At 36.9% G+C, this 23,736-nt stretch overlaps 1 protein-coding gene across 1 annotated transcript; it reads left to right on the top strand.

The window, feature by feature from the left end:
• Positions 1-15,508: 15,508 nt before the first annotated feature.
• LOC132304776 (secreted RxLR effector protein 161-like) lies at positions 15,509-16,246 on the top strand. Its single transcript, XM_059802495.1, has one exon. It carries the CDS (start codon positions 15,509-15,511, stop codon positions 16,244-16,246), a length of 738 nt encoding a protein of 245 aa, XP_059658478.1.
• The last annotated feature ends 7,490 nt before the right edge of the window (positions 16,247-23,736 follow it).

Raw genomic sequence — 23,736 nt, 5'->3', positions numbered from 1 at the left:
TTGATGGCTTTGAGAACTTAAACCTTGTTGCATTGTATAACATGCTCTATTATTGTTGAACTACATGGATAATGTGATTCTTGTTAACTTGTATTCAAATATGCTTTTGTCATGTTGTATGGATTACTCTAGACCTAGTTCAATTGTATTGAAAATACAATTCATGTTAATCTATGCTCAAGCATTCTTCTTGTCGTGTTCTTTGGATTATCCCAACCATAATTCGTTTCATACACGTATGTATATCATGATTCTTGTTGCTTAGACTCTAAGGTAGCTTAGGATGCTCCCCGAGTCTCACTTGGACATAGACGTTAGGTGGCATGAGCCCCTTTAACATGTTTCACCTTAAGGTGCTAAATTTGTAAAATGCTAGGTCGATGCATGCTCATCTCCTACGAGTAGCTTTATGTTACTCACCCCTACGATACTGGGGCATATTTCAGGTACGAAGACTTGGTTCGTGAAGCCTAGCATTCCTTGGATGTCGTGTAGCTTTCAAGTTTCCATTTCATGCAAATGTTAGCATGAAATGTCATTTTGTAGACTTATAGGTCAAAATATGTATATTTGATTCTATGTATGTAATGTGTACTTAAGTACACTCCTTTAAATGTATTTGATAATTATGAGATGAGGCCGGAGGCCAATGACCATCATATTGTGTTCTATGTACTTTTTAACTTCATGAAATATTGTGAAAATCTTGAAAAATCACAAGTCATTGCTTCACCATAGTTGCATCGGGTGTGGGAATTCCATTCTCATTCTTTCATAGGGTCTTATTAATCTTGTACGAAGTGTGGCCAAGGGCCAAACGATCATTTGACCCCGTTTTGTATTTTTGGATTTCGAGTTTTCATTCCAAGTTTCATTTTGGCCTTTTTGCCCGTTGGGGGGTCGGATTTTGTATCGGTGGTATATTTAAGTCATGGACCATTGTAGCACATCCAAATAGGTAAGTTACGTTTGTGTGCATGGTCGTTTCTGGGCAAAACCTTATCGTTTGTGTTTTGAGCCTCTTGTGAATTCATTTCGCATTTTTTTTGCATATTCTGATCTAGGGGCATTATGGACCTTTCACGGTAGTTTTATTTTCTTCTTTCAACACGGTTGAATAGAAAACATGATTTTAGGGGGGGGTTTATTTTCCGTGTTTTTCCAGAAAATGTCATCTTGGCATCGGAAATTGCATCCGAAGTTCAGCTCTCAGTTTTTAAATTTAGTAGCTTTTTGGACCCTCTGGACCAGTTTTCTTGGGAGGGCATTTTGGGTATTTCATAGTGAGTTTTTTTCGATTTTCCTTGTGTGTCACGTAGAAAGCTCGATTTTGAGGGGGGTTTCTTCTTTGTGTTTTTGCAAAAAAATTCATCTAGTCCTCCAAATTCAGCTTCTGATCTGGATTTTTCTGGAAAATAACCCCATAGCAGCTTTTGGGCTGTTGCTGCCAGCCATGGTGCACTCAGCGCGCGTGCGGCGTGCATGGGCGTGAGCATGGGCGTGCGCATGGGGCTGTCATGGCCCCTCGTCGGGCCGCCACGACGTCAATTCTTCTTTTGGGCTTTTCTCCTTCGTCCGGACTCCAATTCAAGTGAATTTTTTTTTTAAACTTGACTAATTTTTAGCTGTCTTTCCAACGGTGTGCTCGGTTGCACACGGTTCTTCCTGAATAATTACCAGTTAACCCTTTTTGCCTTAAGTGCTCGTTTTTCTTCGTCATGCCGTTTCTCCTTCGTCCGGACTCCGAATCATGCGATTCTTGAGTCCATCTTCATTAGTTTTTCGTTGTCCTTCCAGCGGGGTGCTCGGTGGCACCCAAATCTACAATTTTCAAAAATGACTATTTTGCCCCTGGGGGCTTATTTGTCATATTTTCGATCTTTTGCTTCTGCATCAGTGCTTGTTGAGTTCCACGACCTCATGGAAGGTCAATTTGACTTCTTAGAGTCTTGTTTTCTGTTTTCGCTTCCGCATTCGGATCCGTTATCGGGTCAATCTTCGGTTCATCACAGGACACGCTGGCCTAAAAACCAGGGTCGTCACAAGTGGTATCAAAGCGTCCGGGTTTAAATACCTTGGACGACGGGTTTTGGGTGCATATCATGCTCATATTGTTTTACTTTGATTTGTCATTTGTATCTTGATAACATGTCTTGTATGATAATATGTTCACTTGTTCAGGTGTTTTGAGAAATCTATCATTGGTTGAGCATGCTTTTGTGTATATATGCTTCCTGATAACATGTTCTGTGTCACTATCATGTTCTGGTGTGATAATATGTCTGCGTGCTTCTTGATAACATGTTTGATTTGATAACATGCCTATTTGCTTATGTGACAACTTGTTTACTACTTGTGTGAATAGATAGTTATGCTATGTTGCATGCTACTTGTTTACTTTATGTCAGGTTTTTGTATTGTCTCTTAGGATCTGTCGTATCCCTTGGATGCATTCTTGTTTCATGAGTTTCTTCCTTGGATAGGAGAAATTCGTTCTGTGAGGACCCATGTAGGGAACCTTCTTGTCTGTTCTGTTGGTTGATGCGAGTGAGGCTCATGTGAGCAATTCATTTCCTTTTCCTTGTCTGGTGGAGTGAGACGTGGGCCAGGGAGGCAGCGTTTCATTTCCTTTTCCATCGTGGCTTTTAGATCTAAGGCCTTAAGCGTAATGGTGCCAGTGTCATTGTTGTCAGAGTTTTGGGATTAGCTACGCCAACTCTCGCAGATGCCTGGTTTCCGTAGTGCCTTTGGTAATGAACATTTTCGACATTGATGTCATTGGTATCGAAAAGTTCCCTTCTGGGGCATGTTACGAACTAGTGCCTTATACTGTCATGCTACCTTGCTGACGAGTAAGTGTGGGTGGTTCTGGTCACTATTCGTACTGCCTTGTCACTCTCTTCTTCTATCATGTTTCAACGTTTCGTTGTCTTGGGATTCTCTCGGTAGTTGACGTTGAGTTAACGTGCCGATTCGTATGAAGTGTTGCCTCAGTTCTTGGTTTCGCATTCCTTCAATTGATCTGTAGACTTCGGGATTTGTCCTTCAGTGCGTTGTGAGCTGTCCTTTGATTTGACCTTTTGTTCGGTCATTATTCTATTCTCTCTGGTATGTTCCTAATTTCGGGGACGAAATTCCTTTAAGGAGGGTAGGTTGTAACGACTCGGTCATTTGCCTCCTTTCTTTTTTCCTGAAATTTTACGAATGAATTTTTTTCGTTTGATTTTCCTTTCTGAGCTCTGTTTCGTGTCGCTTAGTGTCATCTCGAGTGCTCGAAATTGGTTTCTGAGACTCTTTCATGTGAATTGACAACTTCCTTTGAGGACCGAGTCATTTTCGCATTTTTCGTTTTTAGACACTATGCGCTATTTCGTCTTTTCCCTATTATGTCATTTTCCCTATTTCGTCTTATCTCCGTTTGTCAGTTTTTGGCACAACCTCACTTCTCATGCTCGGAGTTGGTTTTTGAATTCACGTGCCTTCATCTTGGGTGGTTTCCTCGAAATACGTATATTTACTTTTGCAAGAAAGTACTCTGGTTGCTCCCGGTGTCCATATAGGCATGGATACAAAGTTCTTTGAAATTATTTTATTTTCTTGGGGTGTTTTTCGTAAATATCTTTTGAAGATATTTTATTTCAGGGGTTTTTAAGAAAATATTTTTGGAAGATATTTTCATTCTGGGCCATAAGTGCAGTTTTCACTTTTTGGAGGGGCCATTGTGCAATTAATGAAAGTTATTGCAAAATGTCTTGTTTTGAGCCTGGATCCTCGCACAAGATTCATTTTCACATTTTGTCGAGTTGTGTACTCTTGGAATTTCCTCCTGGACGATGTTTTCCAGTTTCAGGGTTTCTGGCCCGAGTTAGCGCCAAACTTGTTTTGGGCATAACTTTCTGCTCGGGACTCGGTTTTTGATGCCGTTTCTTCCGTTATTCATATTTTATCATTTTGAATCTTTTTTGTTCACAAAGTTTTGCCATTTGAGTGTGTCTGCTCAAATTTTACTTTTTCAGACCCGGCGGGGCCCGTTCGGGGCACTTTTTGAGATTTCTATAAAAGGGGGGTGAGATATTTCATTTTTCATCTTCTCCCCTCTTCATGCATGACCTGGAGCTCCCATGGCAGCCCAAGGGGTGCTGCCATCTTCTCTCTCCACTTTTGGTTCACTTTTCCTTGATGGAAAGTCTTCGGCCTTAACGTTTGTTGTTCCCCTCGCCGTGCTCTACCTTTCCTCCTTATTAGAATTCAGTTTTGACCATTTCTTGAGTTTGGCTTTGAGGTCAAGTTATGATTTCGATGGGGCTTTGATGGGGGTTATGTTCACGGTGTTGTCCCCGACAAAACCTAGTAGTTTCGTCGGATTCAGAGCCGTTCCATTTTGATGGCTTTTGAGATTTTCACCTCAAATTGAGGTAGGGGATGTTCTAGGTTTAAATTCTTGTTATATAGCATGCTTGTGATGCTTATACTACTTGTTTGCATGATTAAATATAAAATCTAGAGATTTTATTATTTATTTTTCTTGTACGGGATCTAATTTTTCCGGTTGCTCATGACTTGGTTTAAACATGTAGCATGATTTTATATTGCCCCTTGATATGCTCATTGTCGTGTATTAAAATTGGAACATTTGAATAAGTATTAAAGATTTTATTTAATATTTGTCTTAGGTGAAAGATTAACTCACATGGCCTTAACTAGCTTGAAATTAATATGTGTTACCATATTATATTAGGCCTTAGCATGCTCTTCAACATAGTTGAATTTGAAAGTAATTGGAGGTGTTTTAAAAATTAGTAATTATTAATTAATTTGATTAATTAATTTGCCCTGAGTGCACTATTCACTCCATTTGAATTCTGACTTGATATTCTTAATCTATATGCCATATACCTTCACATATATTTGATTTAGAATATTCGGTGAGGTTTTGAAACCTTTCATTTAATTAATTTCCTTGTTTAAGATTTAATCCTCATGGTGATATACAACTTGGAATTGAATTGTGGCATGCTAGAAAATTAAGCTTAGGTATAGTTATTCACATATATTAAATTGGGATTAATTGCATGAGAATTGCAATTTTTAATTTATATTTAACTTTAGTGAAAGTTTAATTCACATGGTCTTAAATTGAATGAAATAAACTTGTAATGTGATATTACATTAGTTTTTGGCATTCTTTCCAACATAGGTTAATTTGAGAGCATTTTGTTAAGTTTGAAAATTTAGAGATTTTAATTAAAAGAATTAATTAAAATCTATTTTGTTGTCCCATTAGCTTAAGGTTTTAACTTGATGTTTCTATTGGCCATGACTTGTTTACTAGTATTTATTAGTTGTGGACCATTTGAAGTTGCTTTAGAACTTTGGTAATTAAATTAGCATGATTTAATTAGAGTTCTACTTTGTTGTTCCAATAACCTAATTAAGTTTTAGAGTGGATATAAGTGATGACCATGCCATGTTCTTTAATATGTATTAATTTGAGGTTATTTGGAATTGAATTAGAATATAGGGAATTTAATTATTTTTATTTAATTAAATTCTATCGAATTGAGTCATGGATTTAATTGTGTTTGAAATTCGTTTCTATATCAAAATCCTGGACATGGACTTGTTGTATATTCATTTGGTTATGTTTTGAGCATTGGATAACATAGTTGCTATGTTTATACTCATGAGAATATGTTTTCCTTATTGAATATATTGTTGCCTTGTGTAATGATTTGCACATTTTGTATTTAACATCATTCATGCATAGCGTGTAATGAATCGCACACTGAAGATTCGACATTCATCAGATCATATTAGTTGTGGACTTAGAGCATGTACTGTATAGGTTTCCAAATTTGGTTGTGCTTGGTAGATAGTTGATTATCTTACATATTCCTGTTGATATATGCGTTGTTGCACAACTTGTTGATTTTGGAAACTTGGGGATGTCGTTATTTGACTATGGCTAGGATGTGGTTCTAGTACGGGGGATAGTCTCTCTATATGGTCTAGTGCGCACATAGGGAGGTTACCCATGGGCTAGTAACCCTAAAGTAACTATGTTGTCGGTCTGATCTGGCGTGACGTCTGAGTATCAACTTTGTTTGATTTCGCATTTCATTTTCAAGTTGATAGCTAGATGATGTTGTAATATGTTGTTTCTTATTTGTCATTCCATTTTAAGTTATAGGATGTTAACTTTGCGAAATTGTGCTTTATGTTTTGTATTGGAAGTTCCAATGTTGGTTAAATTGCATCGATATTGAAAATCGTGTTTTGACGTTCTAATAAAGCTTAGGATTGATCCTATTGATTCATTTATAACATAGACGTTAGGTGGCATGAACCACTACTGTTATTTTGTGCTTTAGATTCTAAGTTGATGGCTTTGAGAACTTAAACATTGTTGCATTGTATAATATGCTCTATTGTTGTTGAATTGCATGGATAATGTGATTCTTTTTAACTTGTATTCAAATGTGCTTTTGTCATGTTGTATGGATTACTCTAGACCTAGTTCAATTGTATTGAAAATGCAATTCATGTTAATTTATGCTCAAGCATTCTTCTTGTCGTGTTCTTTGGATTATCCCAACCATAATTCGTTTCATACACGTATGTATATCATGATTCTTGTTGCTTAGACTTTAAGGTAGCTTAGGATGCTCCCCGAGTCTCACTTGGACATAGACGTTAGGTGGCATGAGCCCCTTTAACATGTTTCACCTTAAGGTGCTAAATTTGTAAAATGCTAGGTCGATGCATGCTTATCTCCTACGAGTAGCTTTATGTTACTCACCCCTACGATACTGGGGCATATTTCAGGTACGAAGACTTGGTTCGTGAAGCCTAGCATTCTTTGGATGTCGTGTAGCTTTCAAGTTTCCATTTCATGCAAATGTTAGCATGAAATGTCATTTTGTAGACTTATATGTCAAAATATGTATATTTGATTCCATGTATGTAATATGTACTTAAGTACACTCCTTTCAATGTATTTGATATTTATGAGATGAGGCCGGAGGCTAATGACCATCATATTGTGTTCTATGTACTTTTTAACTTCATGAAATATTGTGAAAATCTTGAAAAATCACAAGTTATTGCTTTACCATAGTTGCATCGGGTGTGGGAATTCCATTCTCATTCTGTCATAGGGTCTTATTAATCTTTTATGAAGTGTGGCCAAGGGCCAAACGGTCATTTGACCCCGTTTTGTATTTTTGGATTCTGAGTTTTCATTCCAAGTTTCATTTTGGCCTTTTTGCCTGTTGGGGGGTCAGATTTTGTATCGGTGGTATATTTAAGTCATGGACTATTGTAACACGTCCAAATAGGTAAGTTACGTTTGCGTGCATGGTCGTTTCCGGGCAAAACCTTATCGTTTGTGTTTTAAGCCTCTTGTGAATTCATTTCGCATTTTTTTTGCATATTCTGATCTAGGGGCATTATGGACCTTTCGCGGTGGTTTTATTTTCTTCTTTCAATATAGCTGAATAGAAAACATGATTTTAAGGGGGGTTTATTTTCCGTGTTTTTCCAGAAAATGTCATCTTGGCATCGGAAATCGCATCCGAAGTTCAGCTCTCAGTTTTTAAATTTAGCAGCTTTTTGGACTCTCTGGACCAGTTTTCTTGGGAGGGCATTTTGGGCATTTCACAGTGAGTTTTTTTCGATTTTCCTCGTGAGTTATGTAGAAAGCTCGATTTTGAAGGGGTTTCTTCTTTGTGTTTTTGCAAAAAAATTCATCTAGGCCTCCAAATTCAGCCTCTGATCTGGATTTTTCTGGAAAATAACCCCATAACAGCTTTTGGGCTGCTGCTGCCAGCCATGGTGCACTCAGCGCGCGCACGGTGTGCATGGGCGCGCGCATGGGGCTGTCATGGCCCCTCGTCGGGCCGCCACGACGTTAATTCTTCTTTTGGGCTTTTCTCCTTCGTCCGGATTCCGATTCAAGTGAATTTTTTTTTTAAACTTGACTAATTTTTCGCTGTCTTTCCAACGGTGTGCTCGGTTATACCTGGTTCTTCCTGGATAATTGCCAATTTACCCTTTTTTCCTTAAGTGCTCATTTTTCTTCGTCATGCCGTTTCTCCTTCGTCCGGACTCCGAATCATGCGATTCTTGAGTCCATCTTCATTAGTTTTTTGTTGTCCTTCTAGCGGGGTGCTCGGTGGCACCCGAATCTATAATTTTTAGAAATGACTATTTTGCCCCTGGGGGTTTATTTGTCATATTTTTGATCTTTTGCTTCCGTATCAGTTCTTGTTGAGTTCCACGACCTCATGGAAGGTCACTTTGACTTCTTAGAGTCTTGTTTTCTGTTTTCGCTTCCGTATTCGGATCCATTATCGGGTCAGTCTTCGGTTCATCACAGGACACGCTGGCCTAAAAACCAGGGTCGTCACATGCTCACCATGGCTCCAAAATATACACTTTTTATGGGGGATAAGGAGTTTGTCTCTCAACCAACGGTTATTAGAATTCCATTGTAGAAGCCCCCAGTCTTAACGAGATCCCAATATGTACTGAAGATTGCTGCAGTGATTGATAAAATCCAGGCTGCTATCTTCCAACTCATGCCTTTGTTGAGTGTGTATGCTGTTCTTGCACTTATGGCTAAAATTGTCGACAAGTATTTCAACCCATTGAGTCCTTGCGTAACATCTCTCTTCTATTAAGCGCCTGAGACACTAAAAAGAACACGAACTGTTTTAGGCACCTTTGATAGCATTTAGAATACAGTGTTTTCTCGGACAACTTTTCCTAGTTACAATAGTTAGTAGTTTGTACTTGGAACTTTGTTGAAGGATTTAAACATTAAAGTCACTCTGTGAGGGGTGTGTTGAAGGTCCTGTGCTTAAACCTCACAGTTACTCGATCTAATAATTAATATTGAAACATGTGTTGAAAACATCATTTGCTTTCCAAGTAATGGAGTACATACCTGAAGGAGGCGCGACCAATATGCTATCGCAGCAACTATGAAATTGAAAATGTTGAAAACATCATTTGTTTTGCAACTGTTTTCTCTGAGCTTGTAGTCTCCCCAACCATAGTAGCAAACATAGAACTCCAGACTTCTAAATGCTTGCACCTGCACTGACACAACAATTGACACTTCAAAACTAATTTTCAAGCAATAGGTTGAATGTGATTGAAGCTTAGTATAACATAGGCCATATACACACCTGACTAGTTAGCTGATCCGCCAAGAAAAAATCAGGAAGCGACACCTGTAGAGGAAAGGATATCACTGCTTAGAAAAAATGAATTTATTTTATTTTATTTATTTATTTTTTTTTCTGGGTACTCACACACACATGCCTCCACGGAGGCTCGAACCTTGACCTCTCTTTGAGAAGTAGGGGCTTGGTACCGCTAGGCCACTGGCTAATTGGTAGAAAAAATGATTCGAAATCTTGAATGTCTTGTGAAAGGTCTGCCACCATCTTTTTACCTTGTAGAGAGGGGCACAGATGCACTAAAACACACATGTGAGAAAGAAGAAGCGACTTGATCGGTATATGATGTTGAAGGGGCAAAGCAATATGACGATTACAAGCTGCAGAAGACGAGAAAAGTTCGATTTAAGCTCACTTTGGAAGTAGGACACTGAAAAAAGTCGGCGCAAATTTAGTTAACTATTTAGTACATACCACCACTAATCCCAGAGGGACAAGTTCAGTGATTGCTTTGTAATCAGGTGTTTCTGGATCCATTTCCATATCAAGGTTCGCAAGCACGCTGGCAAGTGCTAGTACTGCAAAAGCAGAGCTCAGGAGGAGAACTTCTTGATAACTCAACTTGATCAGTTCCTTCCTTGAAACCAAATATGAATGAATAATTGACTCGGTAACGCCTCCAGAAGTATATGTTTGCAGCATACATAAGTATGTGAACTATAATGAATCCAAACAAGCTGCAAAGGTACAAGATCTTATTAGTGTTGAGTTGAGTGCAAAGCTCTGCTAAGCTCTACTGCATTTAATAAGAAGAATCATTTGAGGCAGTTCTTAATTAATTACCTGTAAAGGGGAAACATTGTTTCCATGTATTGTGTTCGTCCTTTCTTGTCAAGAATATTGCGTGCATGTATAATCAGAGCAAGTGCCAGTATGAGAGCTACTGTGAAGCCAGCAAAGAAGCCTGAAAATTTTCCGATGTACGAAAATTCAAGAGAAGGTAATAACACAGAGGGATTCAGAGGCAAAAGCAATCCTACAATACAAATTTATATAAGAATTGTGGAACTTTTTATTGTAGAAATCTTACCCAAGGAAAATGTTACTCAATGTCTTTCTTTCTTTGCTTTTGGTCTTAAGATTCTCATTCCTTTAGTGCGATTTGAGTTGGCGAAATGTTTGATGAATGTAGCTTCAACCCTCTCCATAAGCCTTGTAACCTATAATGGCACAAAATAGATCATGATCGAATTGATTCTTATAATATATCTATATAGTGTATTCTGGTTTGACTTGATGAAGGAATAGCTATTTTCATGTTTGGTTTAGAAACATTAAAATTGTAAAGTTGCAATGCAAAAGGTTATAATAGTACATTTAATAAGATAGTTTCATTTCTTTTCTATTCTTTATCTTTTCCAAGACAAAAGTATGAGTTACTATTATCATTTCTTTTGTTTCCATCATCATTTCTTTCGTTTCCATCATGATTTATTCAAACGCTAATCAATGATTAAGTTATTATTTCATTTATTTTCTTTCGTAATTAATGTTATCGTTTCCTTTCTTTTCTTTTCCATCCTACTTATCCAAATGAAATTTTGAACGTCTTGATGCTGTTTTGCTTCTGTTCTCGGACATTTTGGTTGGTACTTCTCACCTCATTTATTTCTTTATCATCACCGGATTCATCAGATTGTCCCTGTGATCTGCTCAACCTTTCTTCTTCTATTGTTTCCATGAAAGTTCTTCCTGCACATCAAGGATAATTATGAATTTTTGAAAGGCTAGAAGGTGTTTCGTTAATTATAAACCTCCTCCTTTTTTTCTTTTCTTTTGTGTGCGTGTAATAGAAGCACTTGGTTAAGAATCATTTGATAATTGAAAGCACAGAAAATGATTAGCAACAAGAGGGGTGAAGGTTTAAATCAAATATTTTAATAATTTAAGGGGGTAATAGTAATATTTTATGAGTATATAGAAAAAACAAAAATTAGAAGGGTGTATTACTAAAAAAAAATTCACGGAGGCAACCCCATATACATGTAGGTCATAGCTCATTTAATGAATCCGGATTCATTCTTGAACTCGAGCTTTATTGACTAGAAAGGATCGGAAATGGTCAACTACAAGTATTACAAACAAGACACGATTCTAACCAACCATTACGCTTAACACAATTAAATTTATTTTCAACATATTAAATCTAACTAAATCACGTTGAAGATAGAATTAATTAAATTGAAAAATTACAGCATGCTACAACACATGATCCAGATGCCCAAAGAGCTACTTCTGGCACAAACATGTTCCTGAATGCAGCCAGTCAAGAGAAGCTTAATTCAAACTTTGCTTGTTTATTTAATGAATAAATATGAAGGTGTGTTTTCGTGTTAATAACTATCCAAAATGTGAAAAAGTGTTGTAAGCATTTTTTTCAAACAATGACACATCAAAATAACATTATTATCACAAGAAACTCAGTACTTACTGGTTCCTCTAACTGAATGTGGTGTGGAGGCCGATAATGCAGCTGTAGAAGCAGCAACATCCGAAGCAAGACGAGCCATCTCCACCGCGCTATCGAACCATCTGTGAAGTTTGTCCACCTTGATCCGAAAAGCAATCAGAACATCCATTTGCATGTTCAACGCCTCAGCTTCCTTCACCACCTCTTCCACATTAGACTTATAAAACTTCAACACCTTATTGAACTCATTGTTAGAAATTAAACTTTATTTTATTTTAAAATGTCTTTGGAGGTTGTGGGTGTTTCTTTTTTTATTTGGTGTTTTATATTTATGTGAGTTTTTTATTGGAGTTAGTGGGGGCCATGAGAGTTACAACTAGTAAATGATTATGTTAGTGGGTTAGTGGGAGTTTTGTCTACTAAATGGTCATGTTAGTGGGGTGTTAATTTTCATTTACATTTATTTTTTGAAGCCTATATAAACCCATGCATTGTACTCATTTTTAATCAAGTGAAATAAAAAGTGATTTCCTCCATTTTTATTCTCTTCCAAATAGTATAGTGTTGTGTGTGTAACTAGGCCACTATTTCCAACAAAGTGGTATCAGAGCTAGTTTGTGTGAGAGAGAAGAAATGGCAAACAATTCGGTTCCATTTTAAATGCCTCGATTCACCAAAGATAACTATGAAAATTGGTGTATCCGTATGAAGGCAATTTTGGGAGCATAAGATGTGTGGGAAGTTGTTTCCAAAGGTTATGATGAGCCAGAAGATGAGGCAACTTTGTCTTAAGCCGAAAAAGATGTTTTACAAGCCATGAGAAAGAAGGACCAAAAGGCGGTGATGACCATACATCAATGTTTAGATGATGGAATGCTACAAAGAGTTGCTAGTGCTGAAAATGTAAAGCAACTATGGGAGATTCTTCAAAATTCCTTCCAAGGAGTTGATAAAGTGAAGAAGGTTCGCCTCCAAATGTTATGGGGCGAATTTGAAGCATTGCATATGAAGGAATCTGAATCAATTTCAGATTATTTTTCGAGGGTCCTGGCTATTGTAAATCAACTAAGAAGATATGGCGAAACCACCATGACTGATACAAGGGCGTTGAAAAGATCCTTTGGTCGTTAGATTCCAAATTCAACTACATTGTTGTAGCCATTGAAAAGTCAAATGATTTGGATTCCATGACTGTTGATCAACTCATGGGTTCGTTGCAAGCTCATGAAGAAAAGGTGGTGAAGAAACAAGAAGCTTTGGAGCAAGTGCTACAAACAAAGTTTTCGTTGAACAAAAGAGACGAAAAATATGAAGGAAATCAAAGGGGTCGAGGACGTGGAAATGCACGTGGCCGAGGAAGAGGAAGAGGCCGTGGAAGAAGAGAAAGAAACGGTCAACACACAACCAACAATGAAGAAAAAATCTATGGCTCACAACAAATAAGAGGTCGTGGTAGAGGAAATTACTCAAGGTCATATGGAAGGAGGTATGATAAGTTTCAAATTCAATGTTATAATTGTCAAAAGTATGGTCATTATGCTTCGGAATGTAAAAATGTTGCTAACGATGTTGAATAAAAGGCTAATTATGTTGATGAAGAAGTGGAGCCTACTTTGTTGTTGGCATACAAAGGTGAAAGGAGTGATCAAGAAGATGTGTGGTATCTTGACACCGGTTCTAGCAACCATATGTGTGGTAGCAAAGAGAAGTTCGTTGATATTAATGAATCAATAAATGGCAAGGTGACATTTGGAGACTTATCACAAATTCCAGTAGGAGGAAAAGGTAAAATATTGATTTGTTTGAGGAATGGGCATTATCAATTTATCTCTAATGTTTATTATGTGCCTAATATGAAGAACAATATTTTGAGTTTGGGACAACTCTTAGAAAAAGGCTACAATATTTCTATGAAGGATTGTAGTCTTTCGATAAGAGACCCATTGGATAATTTGATTGCCAAGGTTCCAATGACAAAGAACCGGATGTTTTTGCTAAATATTCAAGCCGACGAGGCTAAATGTTTGAAGCTAGACTTGTGTTAATGATTTAACTTGGCTTTGGCACTTGAGACCTGGGCACTTGAATTTTGGAGGATTAGAGTTGTTGGCCAAACAGAAGATGGTGATGGGATTGCCTTTCATTAGCAATCCAAATCAATTATGTGAAGGATGTCTCGTTGGAAAGCAATCAAGGAAAAGTTTTCCTAAAGAAGCTACCAAAAGAGCTGTGGCGCCACTACAACTTATCCATTCGGATGTTTGTGGTCCAATTTCTCCATCATCATTTGGTAAGAATAATTATTTTTTATTATTCATTGATGATTTTAGCCGAAAAACATGGGTGTATTTTCTTAAACAAAAATTGGAGGTGTATGAAATTTTTAAGAAATTTAAAGCACTTGTTGAAAAACAAAGTGGCTATGATGTAAAGGCTCTTCGATCCGATAGAGGTGGTGAATTCACATCAAATAATTTTAAAAAATTTTGTAAAGAAAATGAAATTCACTATCCTTTAACGGTTCTAAGATCGCCCCAACAAAATGGAGTTGCAGAAAGGAAGAACTGAACCATTCTCAATATGGCTCGAAGCATGTTGAAAAGCAAGGAAATGCCTAAAGAATTTTGGGCTGAAGCGGTTGATTGTGCGGTGTACTTGTCCAACTGGTGTCCTACTAGAAGTGTGCAAAACAAAACACCACAAGAAACATGGAGCGGAAAAAGCCAAGTGTCTCTCATTTGCGGGTTTTTGGGAGCATTGCCCATGTGCACGTGCCGGATGAAAGGAGGACCAAGTTAACAACAAAAGTGAAAAAATTGTGTTCATTGGCTATGATGCAAGTTCCAAAGGCTACAAGTTGTACAATCCAAGTAATGAGAAGATTGTCATTAGTAGAGATGTTGAATTCGAAGAGGGAGCCACATGGGATTGGAACACTCCAAATGAAGATTATAATATTTTTCCAATTTCTGACGAGGAAGAAGAAAATGAAGGCATGGAGCAGCCCATTTCTCCATCAACATCACCTCTACCACCATCAATTCAAGATCAATCAACTCCATCATCATCAAGTTCAAGTGACACACCACCACTTCGCATGAGGAGTCTTCATGACATATATGACGAAACAGATGAGGTAAAGGAAAGGTTAGGTGATCTAACACTTTTTTGTCTCTTTGCGGATTGTGAACCCGTAGGATTTGAAGAGGCGGCACAAGACAAAATATGGAGAAATGCTATGGATGAAGAAATTAAATCCATAGAGAAGAATGACACATGGGAGCTTGCTACACTTCCAAAAGAGCAAAAGGCAATTGGTGTCAAATGGGTGTATAAAGCAAAGAAGAATGCAAATGGTGAAGTTGAAAAATATAAAGCAAGATTGGTCGCCAAGGGGTACAACCAAAAGCCCGGGATTGACTATGATGAGGCAGTTGCACCCGTAGCTCGTTTGGAAACAATTAGATTGTTAATTTCTTTGATAGCCCAGAACAATTGGAGAATCCACCAAATGGATGTGAAATCGTCTTTCTTGAATGGGTTTCTTAAAGAAGGGGTGTATGTTCAACAACCCATGGGCTATGTTGTAAAGGGGCAAGAAAATAGAGTCTTGAAATTGAAGAAGGCTTTATATGGCTTGAAGCAAGCACTAAGGGCGTGGAATAAGCGAATTAACAAATATTTTCAAGACAATAATTTTTCAAAGTGCCCATATGAACATGCTCTTTACTCCAAAGTAAGTGAGAATGGAGATGTATTTTTTGTTTGCTTGTATGTGGATGATTTAATCTTGACAGGTAGCAATCCAAAAATGTTTGAAGATTTCAAGAAGGTTATGGCTTGAGAGTTCGAGATGACAGATATTGGCATTATGGCTTATTATCTTGGCATTGAAGTCAAGCAAATGAAGGATGGAATTTTCATTCACCAAGAAGGCTATGCTAAGGAAATTCTCAAGAAATTCAAGATGGAAGATTGTAAATTGGTGAACATGCCCATGGAAGTTGGAATTAAATTGTTAAGAGATGAAGATGGAAAGACGGTGGATCCAACATTTTTCAAAAGTCTTGTTAGAAGCTTGAGATACTTAACATGCACAAGGCCAGAGATATTATTTGCGGTTGGGCTTGTTAGTCGGTTTATGGAAAGACCCACCATAACTCATTTCAAGGCGGCTAAGAGGATTCTTCGTTACATCAAAGGTACCATTGATTTTGGGTTATTCTATTCATTTACTAATGATTTCAAGCTTGTGGGTTATTCTGATAGTGATTGGGCCAGAGATTTGGATGATAGAAAAAGTACTTCTGGCTATTGTTTTTTCATGGGAAATGTTGCTTTTACATGGTGCTCAAAGAAGCAACCCATTGTCACCCTCTCAACTTGTGAAGCAGAATATGTTGCAGCCACTTCATGTGTTTGTCAAGCAATTTGGTTGAGGAATTTGTTGAAGGAATTACATATGCTACAAGAAGAGTCAACGGAGGTTTTTGTGGACAACAAATCAGCAATTCTTTGGCCAAGAATCCGGTGTTTCATGAACGAAACAAACATATTGATACAAGATTTCATTTCATTAGAGAATGCATAACCAAGAAGGAGGTGGAACTCAAGTTCATCAAGTCACAAGATCAAGTTGCGGATATTTTCACCAAGCCCCTCAAGTTTGCAGATTTTCACAAGTTAAGGAGTTTGCTTGGAGTTGAAAAAAAATCAAGTTTAAGGGGGGGGGGGGGGGGGGGGAGGGGGTGTTAGAAATTAAACTTGATATTATTTTAAAATGTCTTTGAAGGTCATGGGTGTTTTTATTTCTTATTTATTTTTATTTGGTGTTTTATATTTATGTGAGTTTTTTTATTGGAGTTAGTGGGGGACATGAGAGTTACAACTAGTAAACGGTCATGTTAGTGGGTTAGTAGGAGTTTTGCCTACTAAATGGTCATGTTAGTGGGGTGTTAATTTTCATTTACATTTATGTTTTGAAGCCTATATAAACCCATGCATTGTACTTATTTTTAATCAAGTGAAATAAAAAGTGTTTTCTTCCTTTTTTATTCTCTTCCAAATAGTATAGTGTTGTGTGTGTAACTAGGTCGCTATTTCCAACACTCATCATCCAGCCTTCTGAAGTACACCATCTCGTACTTGCCACCTTCCTCCGCCGCCCTGAGGAGCATAGTCTTGTGTTTCCTAGCCACCAAGCCTCCTTCCTTGACGGAATTGACCAGAATGACTTGGTTTTCAATGTCTGGTTGTACTGTTGGGCTTTTGGGACTGTTGTTGGATCTTCTTGTTAGGCCACTGAAAGCTTTGTAAAGTGAGAGCTTTCTCTTTAGACCTTTGGGTGTTGATGGTGCTCTGCTTCGCTTGAAATCTTAGATTTCTTTCAAATGGGTTTTTAGGTAGTCATAATCCATGTATGCTTGTTGCCATTCTGGCACCATTTGTGACACAAATTCTTTGCCAAACTTTATTTTTTGCTTTTATATATCTATATCTATATCTATATATGGAATGGTATGGATCAAGTAATGGATTGGTGAAGTGTCTATGGAGATGATTAATTAATTGAGCAAGAATTAAAGAAGGGTTATGGGGTGAAATTTGGAAGCAATGTACATTAATGGTGAGAGACTGGAGAGACAGCTTTATTAGGTAGCTAGCCCTATATAAATGAAAGAGAAAAGACCATTTCAGTGTTCAGCTACTATTATTAGCAGTACAATCTCGAAGACCATTTAGGGACGCGCAAGGTGATGGCTTGGTCTAAAGCTTTGGGGGGGGGGTGATTTTAGTGTTCAGTTACTGTTATTAACGGTACAATCTCTGTAACGATCCAAAAGAAACCCAAAATAATAATAATAAAATAATAATAAAAAAATTCGGCATGACCTCCGTAGAAAATGTTCCTCAACAACCTGTTGAAATACATAAAAAGATGCAGTAGCCTCACTGGGCCTTAAAAATAACCTATCATGTCCCAACGCACAATACATGTATTACATCACATTCCCAAAATAATTATATACATATCAAAAGTTCCCTGTTACAGACCATAAATGTAGCTAAAGTTTTAAAGTCCAAAACTTACAACATTTTACTGATTAAACTAAAGTTTCTCAAAACAGTTAAGATTACATTTACAAAATACTAGAGTTTAATACAAAAGATAACAAAATAAAATAAGTCTTCAAACTCGTCTAAACCTGTGGTGGATCGTCTTCCTCCACCCCTTTTCCGTGTCCTGAAAAATGTTTAAAAATAATGGGGTGAGCATAAGCTTAGTAGAAGTGTTTAAGACACACTTCTTATATCCTCTTGAATTTCACACAAAGAATGGGCAAAAAGGAACGGGGTCATACCATGAGGAAAACATAATCTCAACCACAACAACAAGAACCTAGCAAATGTCAACAAATTACAAATTTTCCCACAATGTCATGAAATGCAATGTTATGCAAATGTCACTCCCCGTTTCCGAAACAATTTCGTTTCAATAATCAAACCGTTAGTGTGGGTTTATTGGGTAGTTAGCTCTATATAAATGAAAGAGAAAAGACCATTTCAGTGTTCAGCTACTATTATTAGCGGTACAATCTCTGTAATGACCCAAAAGACACCAAAATAATAATAATAAAAAAATTCGGCACGACCTCCGCTAAAAATGTTCCTCAACAACCTGTTGAAATACATAAAAAGATCCAATAGCCTCACTGGGCCTTAAAAATAACTTATCATGTCCCAACGCACAATACAAGTATTATATCATATTCCCAAAATAATTATATACATACAAAAAATTCCCTTCCTTCATCTCATCCAAACAAGGAACAGTCCTGTTACAACAAGTTACAGACCATAAATGTAGCTAAAGTTTTAAAGTTCATAACTTACAACATTATACTGATTAAACTAAAGTTTCTCAAAACAGTTAAGATTACATTTACAAAATACTAGAGTCTAATACAAAAGATAACAAAATAAAACAAGTCTTCAAACTCGTCTAAACTTGTGGTGGATCGTCGTCCTCCACCCCTTTTCCGTGTCCTGAAAAATGTTTAAAAATAATGGGGTGAGCATAAACTCAGTAGGAAGTGTCTAAGATACACTTCTTATATCCTCGTGAATTTCACACAAAGAATAGGCAAAAAGTAACGGGGTCATACCATGAGGAAAACATAATCTCAACCACAGCAACAAGAACCTAATAAATGTCAACAAATTACAAATTTTCCCACAATGTCATAAAGTGCAATGTTATGCAAATGTCGCTCCCCGTTTCTGAAATAATTCCGTTTCAACAATCAAACCGTTAGTGTAATCCGACCTAAGGCACCTCCAAGGCATCACGAATGGAGAGTTGACTAACAATTCACGAACACAAGACACCTCCAAGGCGTCGCATCCGACCTAGTTAGCTCAACCATACTCCCTTCTATACTACACTAACATCACGAACCACTAGGTGCCTCCTAGGCGTCCAGTTTTCGCAAACTCCTTTAAAAAAATATATTTTTCCCAAGAATAAATTCATTTATTTTAAAACATTTTTCCTCCTATTTCTTTCCCTATGGATGCATAAATGTTTCATGCTACATTTCATCAATTCAACCATAAAGTTTCCACATACTTTTTCAAATAAATTAATAAGTTACTAAAAATGGACAACGCATATTCTCATTCCATATTTTACTAGTAATTTAAATCAACAATTCACAAATTTATTTCCATACTTATAACATAAATTTTCATAGCAATTGAAATCATGAAAACAAACCAACACTAAGCATGCTTCTTTACAAGTTAAAAATCATTATACTAATAAACTCAATTAACACATAACACACATTTATCACCAACAATATAAATAACCTTAACAAACATAATCACAAAAAATTAAAATTAAGCATGCTTAAAGTCAAATTAAAGGGAAAAATTCACAAGAAATGCAATAATTAGTGGATTAGAGCACCCCTACCTCAAATTTGAGAAAAAGCCCCAAAATGGGTCTCAAATTTGAAATCCCTAGAGAGCACTAAAGCTGAAATTGTTGGTACTCACATGTAGACCTCGCCATGCTCTTCGATTTGCCGTAAACGGCACCCAAAAATTCCAAGAATGGAAGGAGCAATCAAAGGTTGAAATTGTAAAAGAGAAAAAAAAAAAAAAAAAGAAAAGAAAAGAAAAGAAAAGAAAAGCTTCTGGACATAGATATGCAAAAAGAGAAAAATGGAACTGGTTAATGGCTATTAGGCCTTATGTGGTGTTTAAAATGTCAATGGGGCCCACTACCTTTTTATTTTTTTATTTTTTAAAAAAAAAAAACTAAATAACTTTAACATATATATATATCCGTAAAACATTACATTCTCCCTAACTTTAAAAGATTTCATCTCCGAAATCAAGCCATACCTGAGGGAGAAAACAACTCTGGATACTTGGAGCGAACCTCCTGTTCGAGCTCCCAAGTAGCCTCCTCAACTTTGTGATGCCTCCAAAGAACCTTTACCAACGGTGTCGTCTTTTTTCTCAACACCTTTTGTTGTGTGTCAATGATCTGAACTTGTAATGACCCGGTCTTTTTCCTCCTTTTCCATTTTCGGCAATTTTCTTTTTTCGTCTTTTTCCTATTTTGTCTTTTCCTTATTTCGTCTTTTAGTCATTTTTCATTTTTCCGTGCATAACCTCACTTGTTGTGCTCGGATTTGATTCCGATTTTGCATGTATTCATGATATTTGATTTTTATGACATTGGTATTTTTACTTTTCTTGAAAAATGTGCTAGATTAGTACTTTTCTTGTAAAGGGCATGAATGCATACTTTAGTGTAATTATTTATAACTTTTGGGGTTTTAGTGTAATTATGTAAAATAATTATTTTTCATTTTGGGGACCTGTTTACAATTTATTTTGGAGGATATTTTGAAAAAGGACCATTTTGCAATTTTTGGAAAGTGTGACAAGTGTCACACTCTCATGGAGCCATTTGTTGGCATTTAGGTGAAAGATTTGGCACCATGACTTCTTGACATTTGGTGGGTGGAGATTCATCCATGTGTTGGCCTTAAATTGGTGCACATATAACCATTGATTATTGACTAGTGTAAGCTTGAGATTAAGCATAAGGATAGAGCCTTTGATTTGTGACAAGTGTAGGATCAAGATTTAGTCTTGCAAGTGTATGTGTGAGAGGTAGTGTAAGAGCACATAGTGAGTGGAGGATCTCAAACCCTTCCACTTACCATTTTTTTCACTTATCCTCTTCATTTTCCTTAGTTCTTCAAAGTTCTAACCAAGCCACCATTGGAGAAAAGCTTGGTTAATAGCTTTCTTCTTCAATTTTGGTGCCCTTCCATTTATCTTAGACTAAGAACCTTAACTAGTAAAAGTTTCCTCTCATTCTCCTCTTCATTAACCCTAAGCTTGTTTTCCATTTAGTGCTTGGTTGCTTGGATTATAGAGATTCAATTCTCTATTGAGGTAGGGGTGGTAGTATGTTTATATTTTAAGTGTTTTATAATTCTTTGGGGTTTAATATATATTGTGTACATGCTTCTAACATGATAGTCTTGCATATTATAGGAAATCCTTATGATTGACTTAGGGTTTATTTGATCTAAGCATGTATATTGTGTATGTATCTTGTGTAGGATTATTGAAGTTGTATATAACTCTTATTGATTTGAATTACTATACTATTGTGATGATAATTCTACATTCAAGTTGATTACTATTGGTGATTGTAATTATTTTAGAAGCTTAATACTATAAATGTTGTAATATAGTATATAAAGCTTATTGTTGAGACATGGTTTAAATTGATGAGTTTGTGATATTATATTGCACATTATATCATGTTAAGAACTTGTCATTTATTATGCCATTTTAGATTTGGAACCCTAAGACATGGTTTGTGTGGTTTCAAAGATACTTGTGCATTGAAGGTGGTTTATATGCCTTAAATTGTAATATATAAGTTTTGAACTTGATATATTTTAGATTTTCTTGGGACATTGTGTTACAAGTGACATGGCTAAAGTTTGGCTTTAGTGCGGGAGGTATGAGTTCTCCCCAATTGAGATAGTGCGCACTAGGGTGGTCTTCCCAGCGGGTTAATGCCCGGAATAACCATATTGATCTTGGTTTAGTCCAAGACGAGATGTCCAAGTTTTCCATTATGTGATTTCGCATTAAATTTCAAGTTGACAACCAATGTTTAATTGTAACTTGTAATTTTTGGTTGATTGCGAATTGATGTTGTTAAGTACATTGACATTGTTATGTGTTGTTTAAAAATCATTTAAGTTAGCTTAAGATGATCCCTTAGCACACCTTGAACATAGACGTTAAGTGGAATGCTTCCTTGTATTCGTTTATATTGATCTCGCAATGATATTGAAACTTTAGGGTATACGCATATGTTTCTCCTACGAGTAACTTGATTTCTCACCCTAGTGGTTTGGGTTGTTTTTCAGGTAAAGAGACCATGTTCATGGATGCTCATCATCCTTAGAAGCTTTTGAGCTAGTTGAAACATTTTTGTATATTAGCATGCACTTGTTTAGCATGTTTTATCTTTTGGATGTAATACTTTTGTATACCATGGATGTATGGTATTTTAGAAGCTAAGATGGCTTCCTTCATGTAATGTGTATATGTTACAAGTGAAACTTGTCCCACATCAGATTTGGATGGGGGTTGAAGTGTGTATAAATGGGTGGGTATGCAGCACTACCTAATAGTTTGAGCTTTTAGGTGAATGGGTAAGTGCCCACCCGTTACAGTTGGTATCAGAGCCAGACCCAGTCCTTAATCCGGTGTCACGCCAAGCGCCCGGCCCGGAAGACGTCCGGGTCTGCCTCCGGGTAGGCAGGGTTGTCCGACCGCAATGAGGGCGTTGCGCGGGTTTGGGTGGGGGAGAATGTTACAAGTGAAACTTATCCTATATCGGATTTGGATATGGGTTGAAGTGTGTATAAATGGGTGGGTATGCAGCACTACCCAATAGTTCGAGCTTTTGGGTAAATGGGCAAGCGCCCACCCGTTACAGTATCTAAGTACTTTTTTTGATGCTTGTTTTGTATATGTAGCATGAGGCCAAGAGCCATTAACATGAAAGATTACAAGTATGTTCTCTTTAAAACTCAAGTATTGCCATTGTAGCTTATTTGTGAGAAATGTAGGCTTTGTATGCTAAACTTGTTAATGGAATGTAAATAGGATTTATGCCATGTTGGTACATCTTTTTTATCATATTGCATGCACTTGCATACTAACTTTGGCAAACAATACCTTCCTTGATGAAACAAAAACCTAAAGTTGCATATTTTTGAGTTTTGACCCTATTCTGTTACAGGGGCATTTTGGGTATTGCAAAATGAGTTTTTTTTCATTTTTGTGTTTTTTCAGAAAACATCATCTTGGCCCTCAAAAATCCATATTTTTCTAGAACATCCTTGCTGCCAGGTTTTTTGCAAATTTTTAGTACAAATGTAGTTGGTACTATTCATCAACTTTTTTTTGAAAATCGTCACGACCAATCCGAAACTTCCGAAGGTGTTGTGGGTGTATTTTAAGATTGAATTTTCAATTTAGGCAATTTAAAAACCTCCCGAAGCCTTATTTCCAAAACTTGGGCAGTAGCTCGGATTCGTTTTTTTCCTCTTGACTTGATTTTCTTGGGGGCATTCTGGGCATTTTACAATGCATTTTTTTTGTTTCCGTTTGCGAGCGGGGTAGGAAATTTGATTTTAGGGGGGGTTTCTTCTTTAAGTTTTTCCAAAAAAAGTCCGTTTAGATGCCCGTTTTTACTCTCAGTTGCAGCAGTGGTGGGTTGTCCTCGTCGGGCCACCACGACATCATTTTTGTTTTTGACCTTTCTCCCCCGTCCGGACTCCAAATTGAGTAAACTTTTTTTTGAACTTGACTAATTTGTCATTGTCTTTCCAGTGGTGTGCTCGATAGCACCTGAATCCACTTTTTGCAAAATAACCATTTTGCCCCTAGGTTCTTTTTGTCCGTTTTTGAAATGACACTTCTGCATTTGTTTCCTTTGGGTTCCGTGACCTCATTGAGGGTCAC

The sequence above is a fragment of the Cornus florida genome, unplaced genomic scaffold (assembly GCF_030987335.1).
Source record: "Cornus florida cultivar Cherokee Brave unplaced genomic scaffold, ASM3098733v1 CherokeeBrave_3.0.0_Hap2_Chr04, whole genome shotgun sequence".
NCBI classification, from domain to species: Eukaryota; Viridiplantae; Streptophyta; class Magnoliopsida; order Cornales; family Cornaceae; genus Cornus; species Cornus florida.
The sequence above is the reverse complement of the archived record's forward strand: the minus strand, read 5'-3'. Positions and strand labels throughout refer to the sequence as shown.

Bases quoted from the DNA above. Each gene is read 5' to 3' on its own strand.
- LOC132304776 (XM_059802495.1), top strand. From the start codon at position 15,509: ATGACAGATATTGGCATTATGGCTTATTATCTTGGCATTGAAGTCAAG.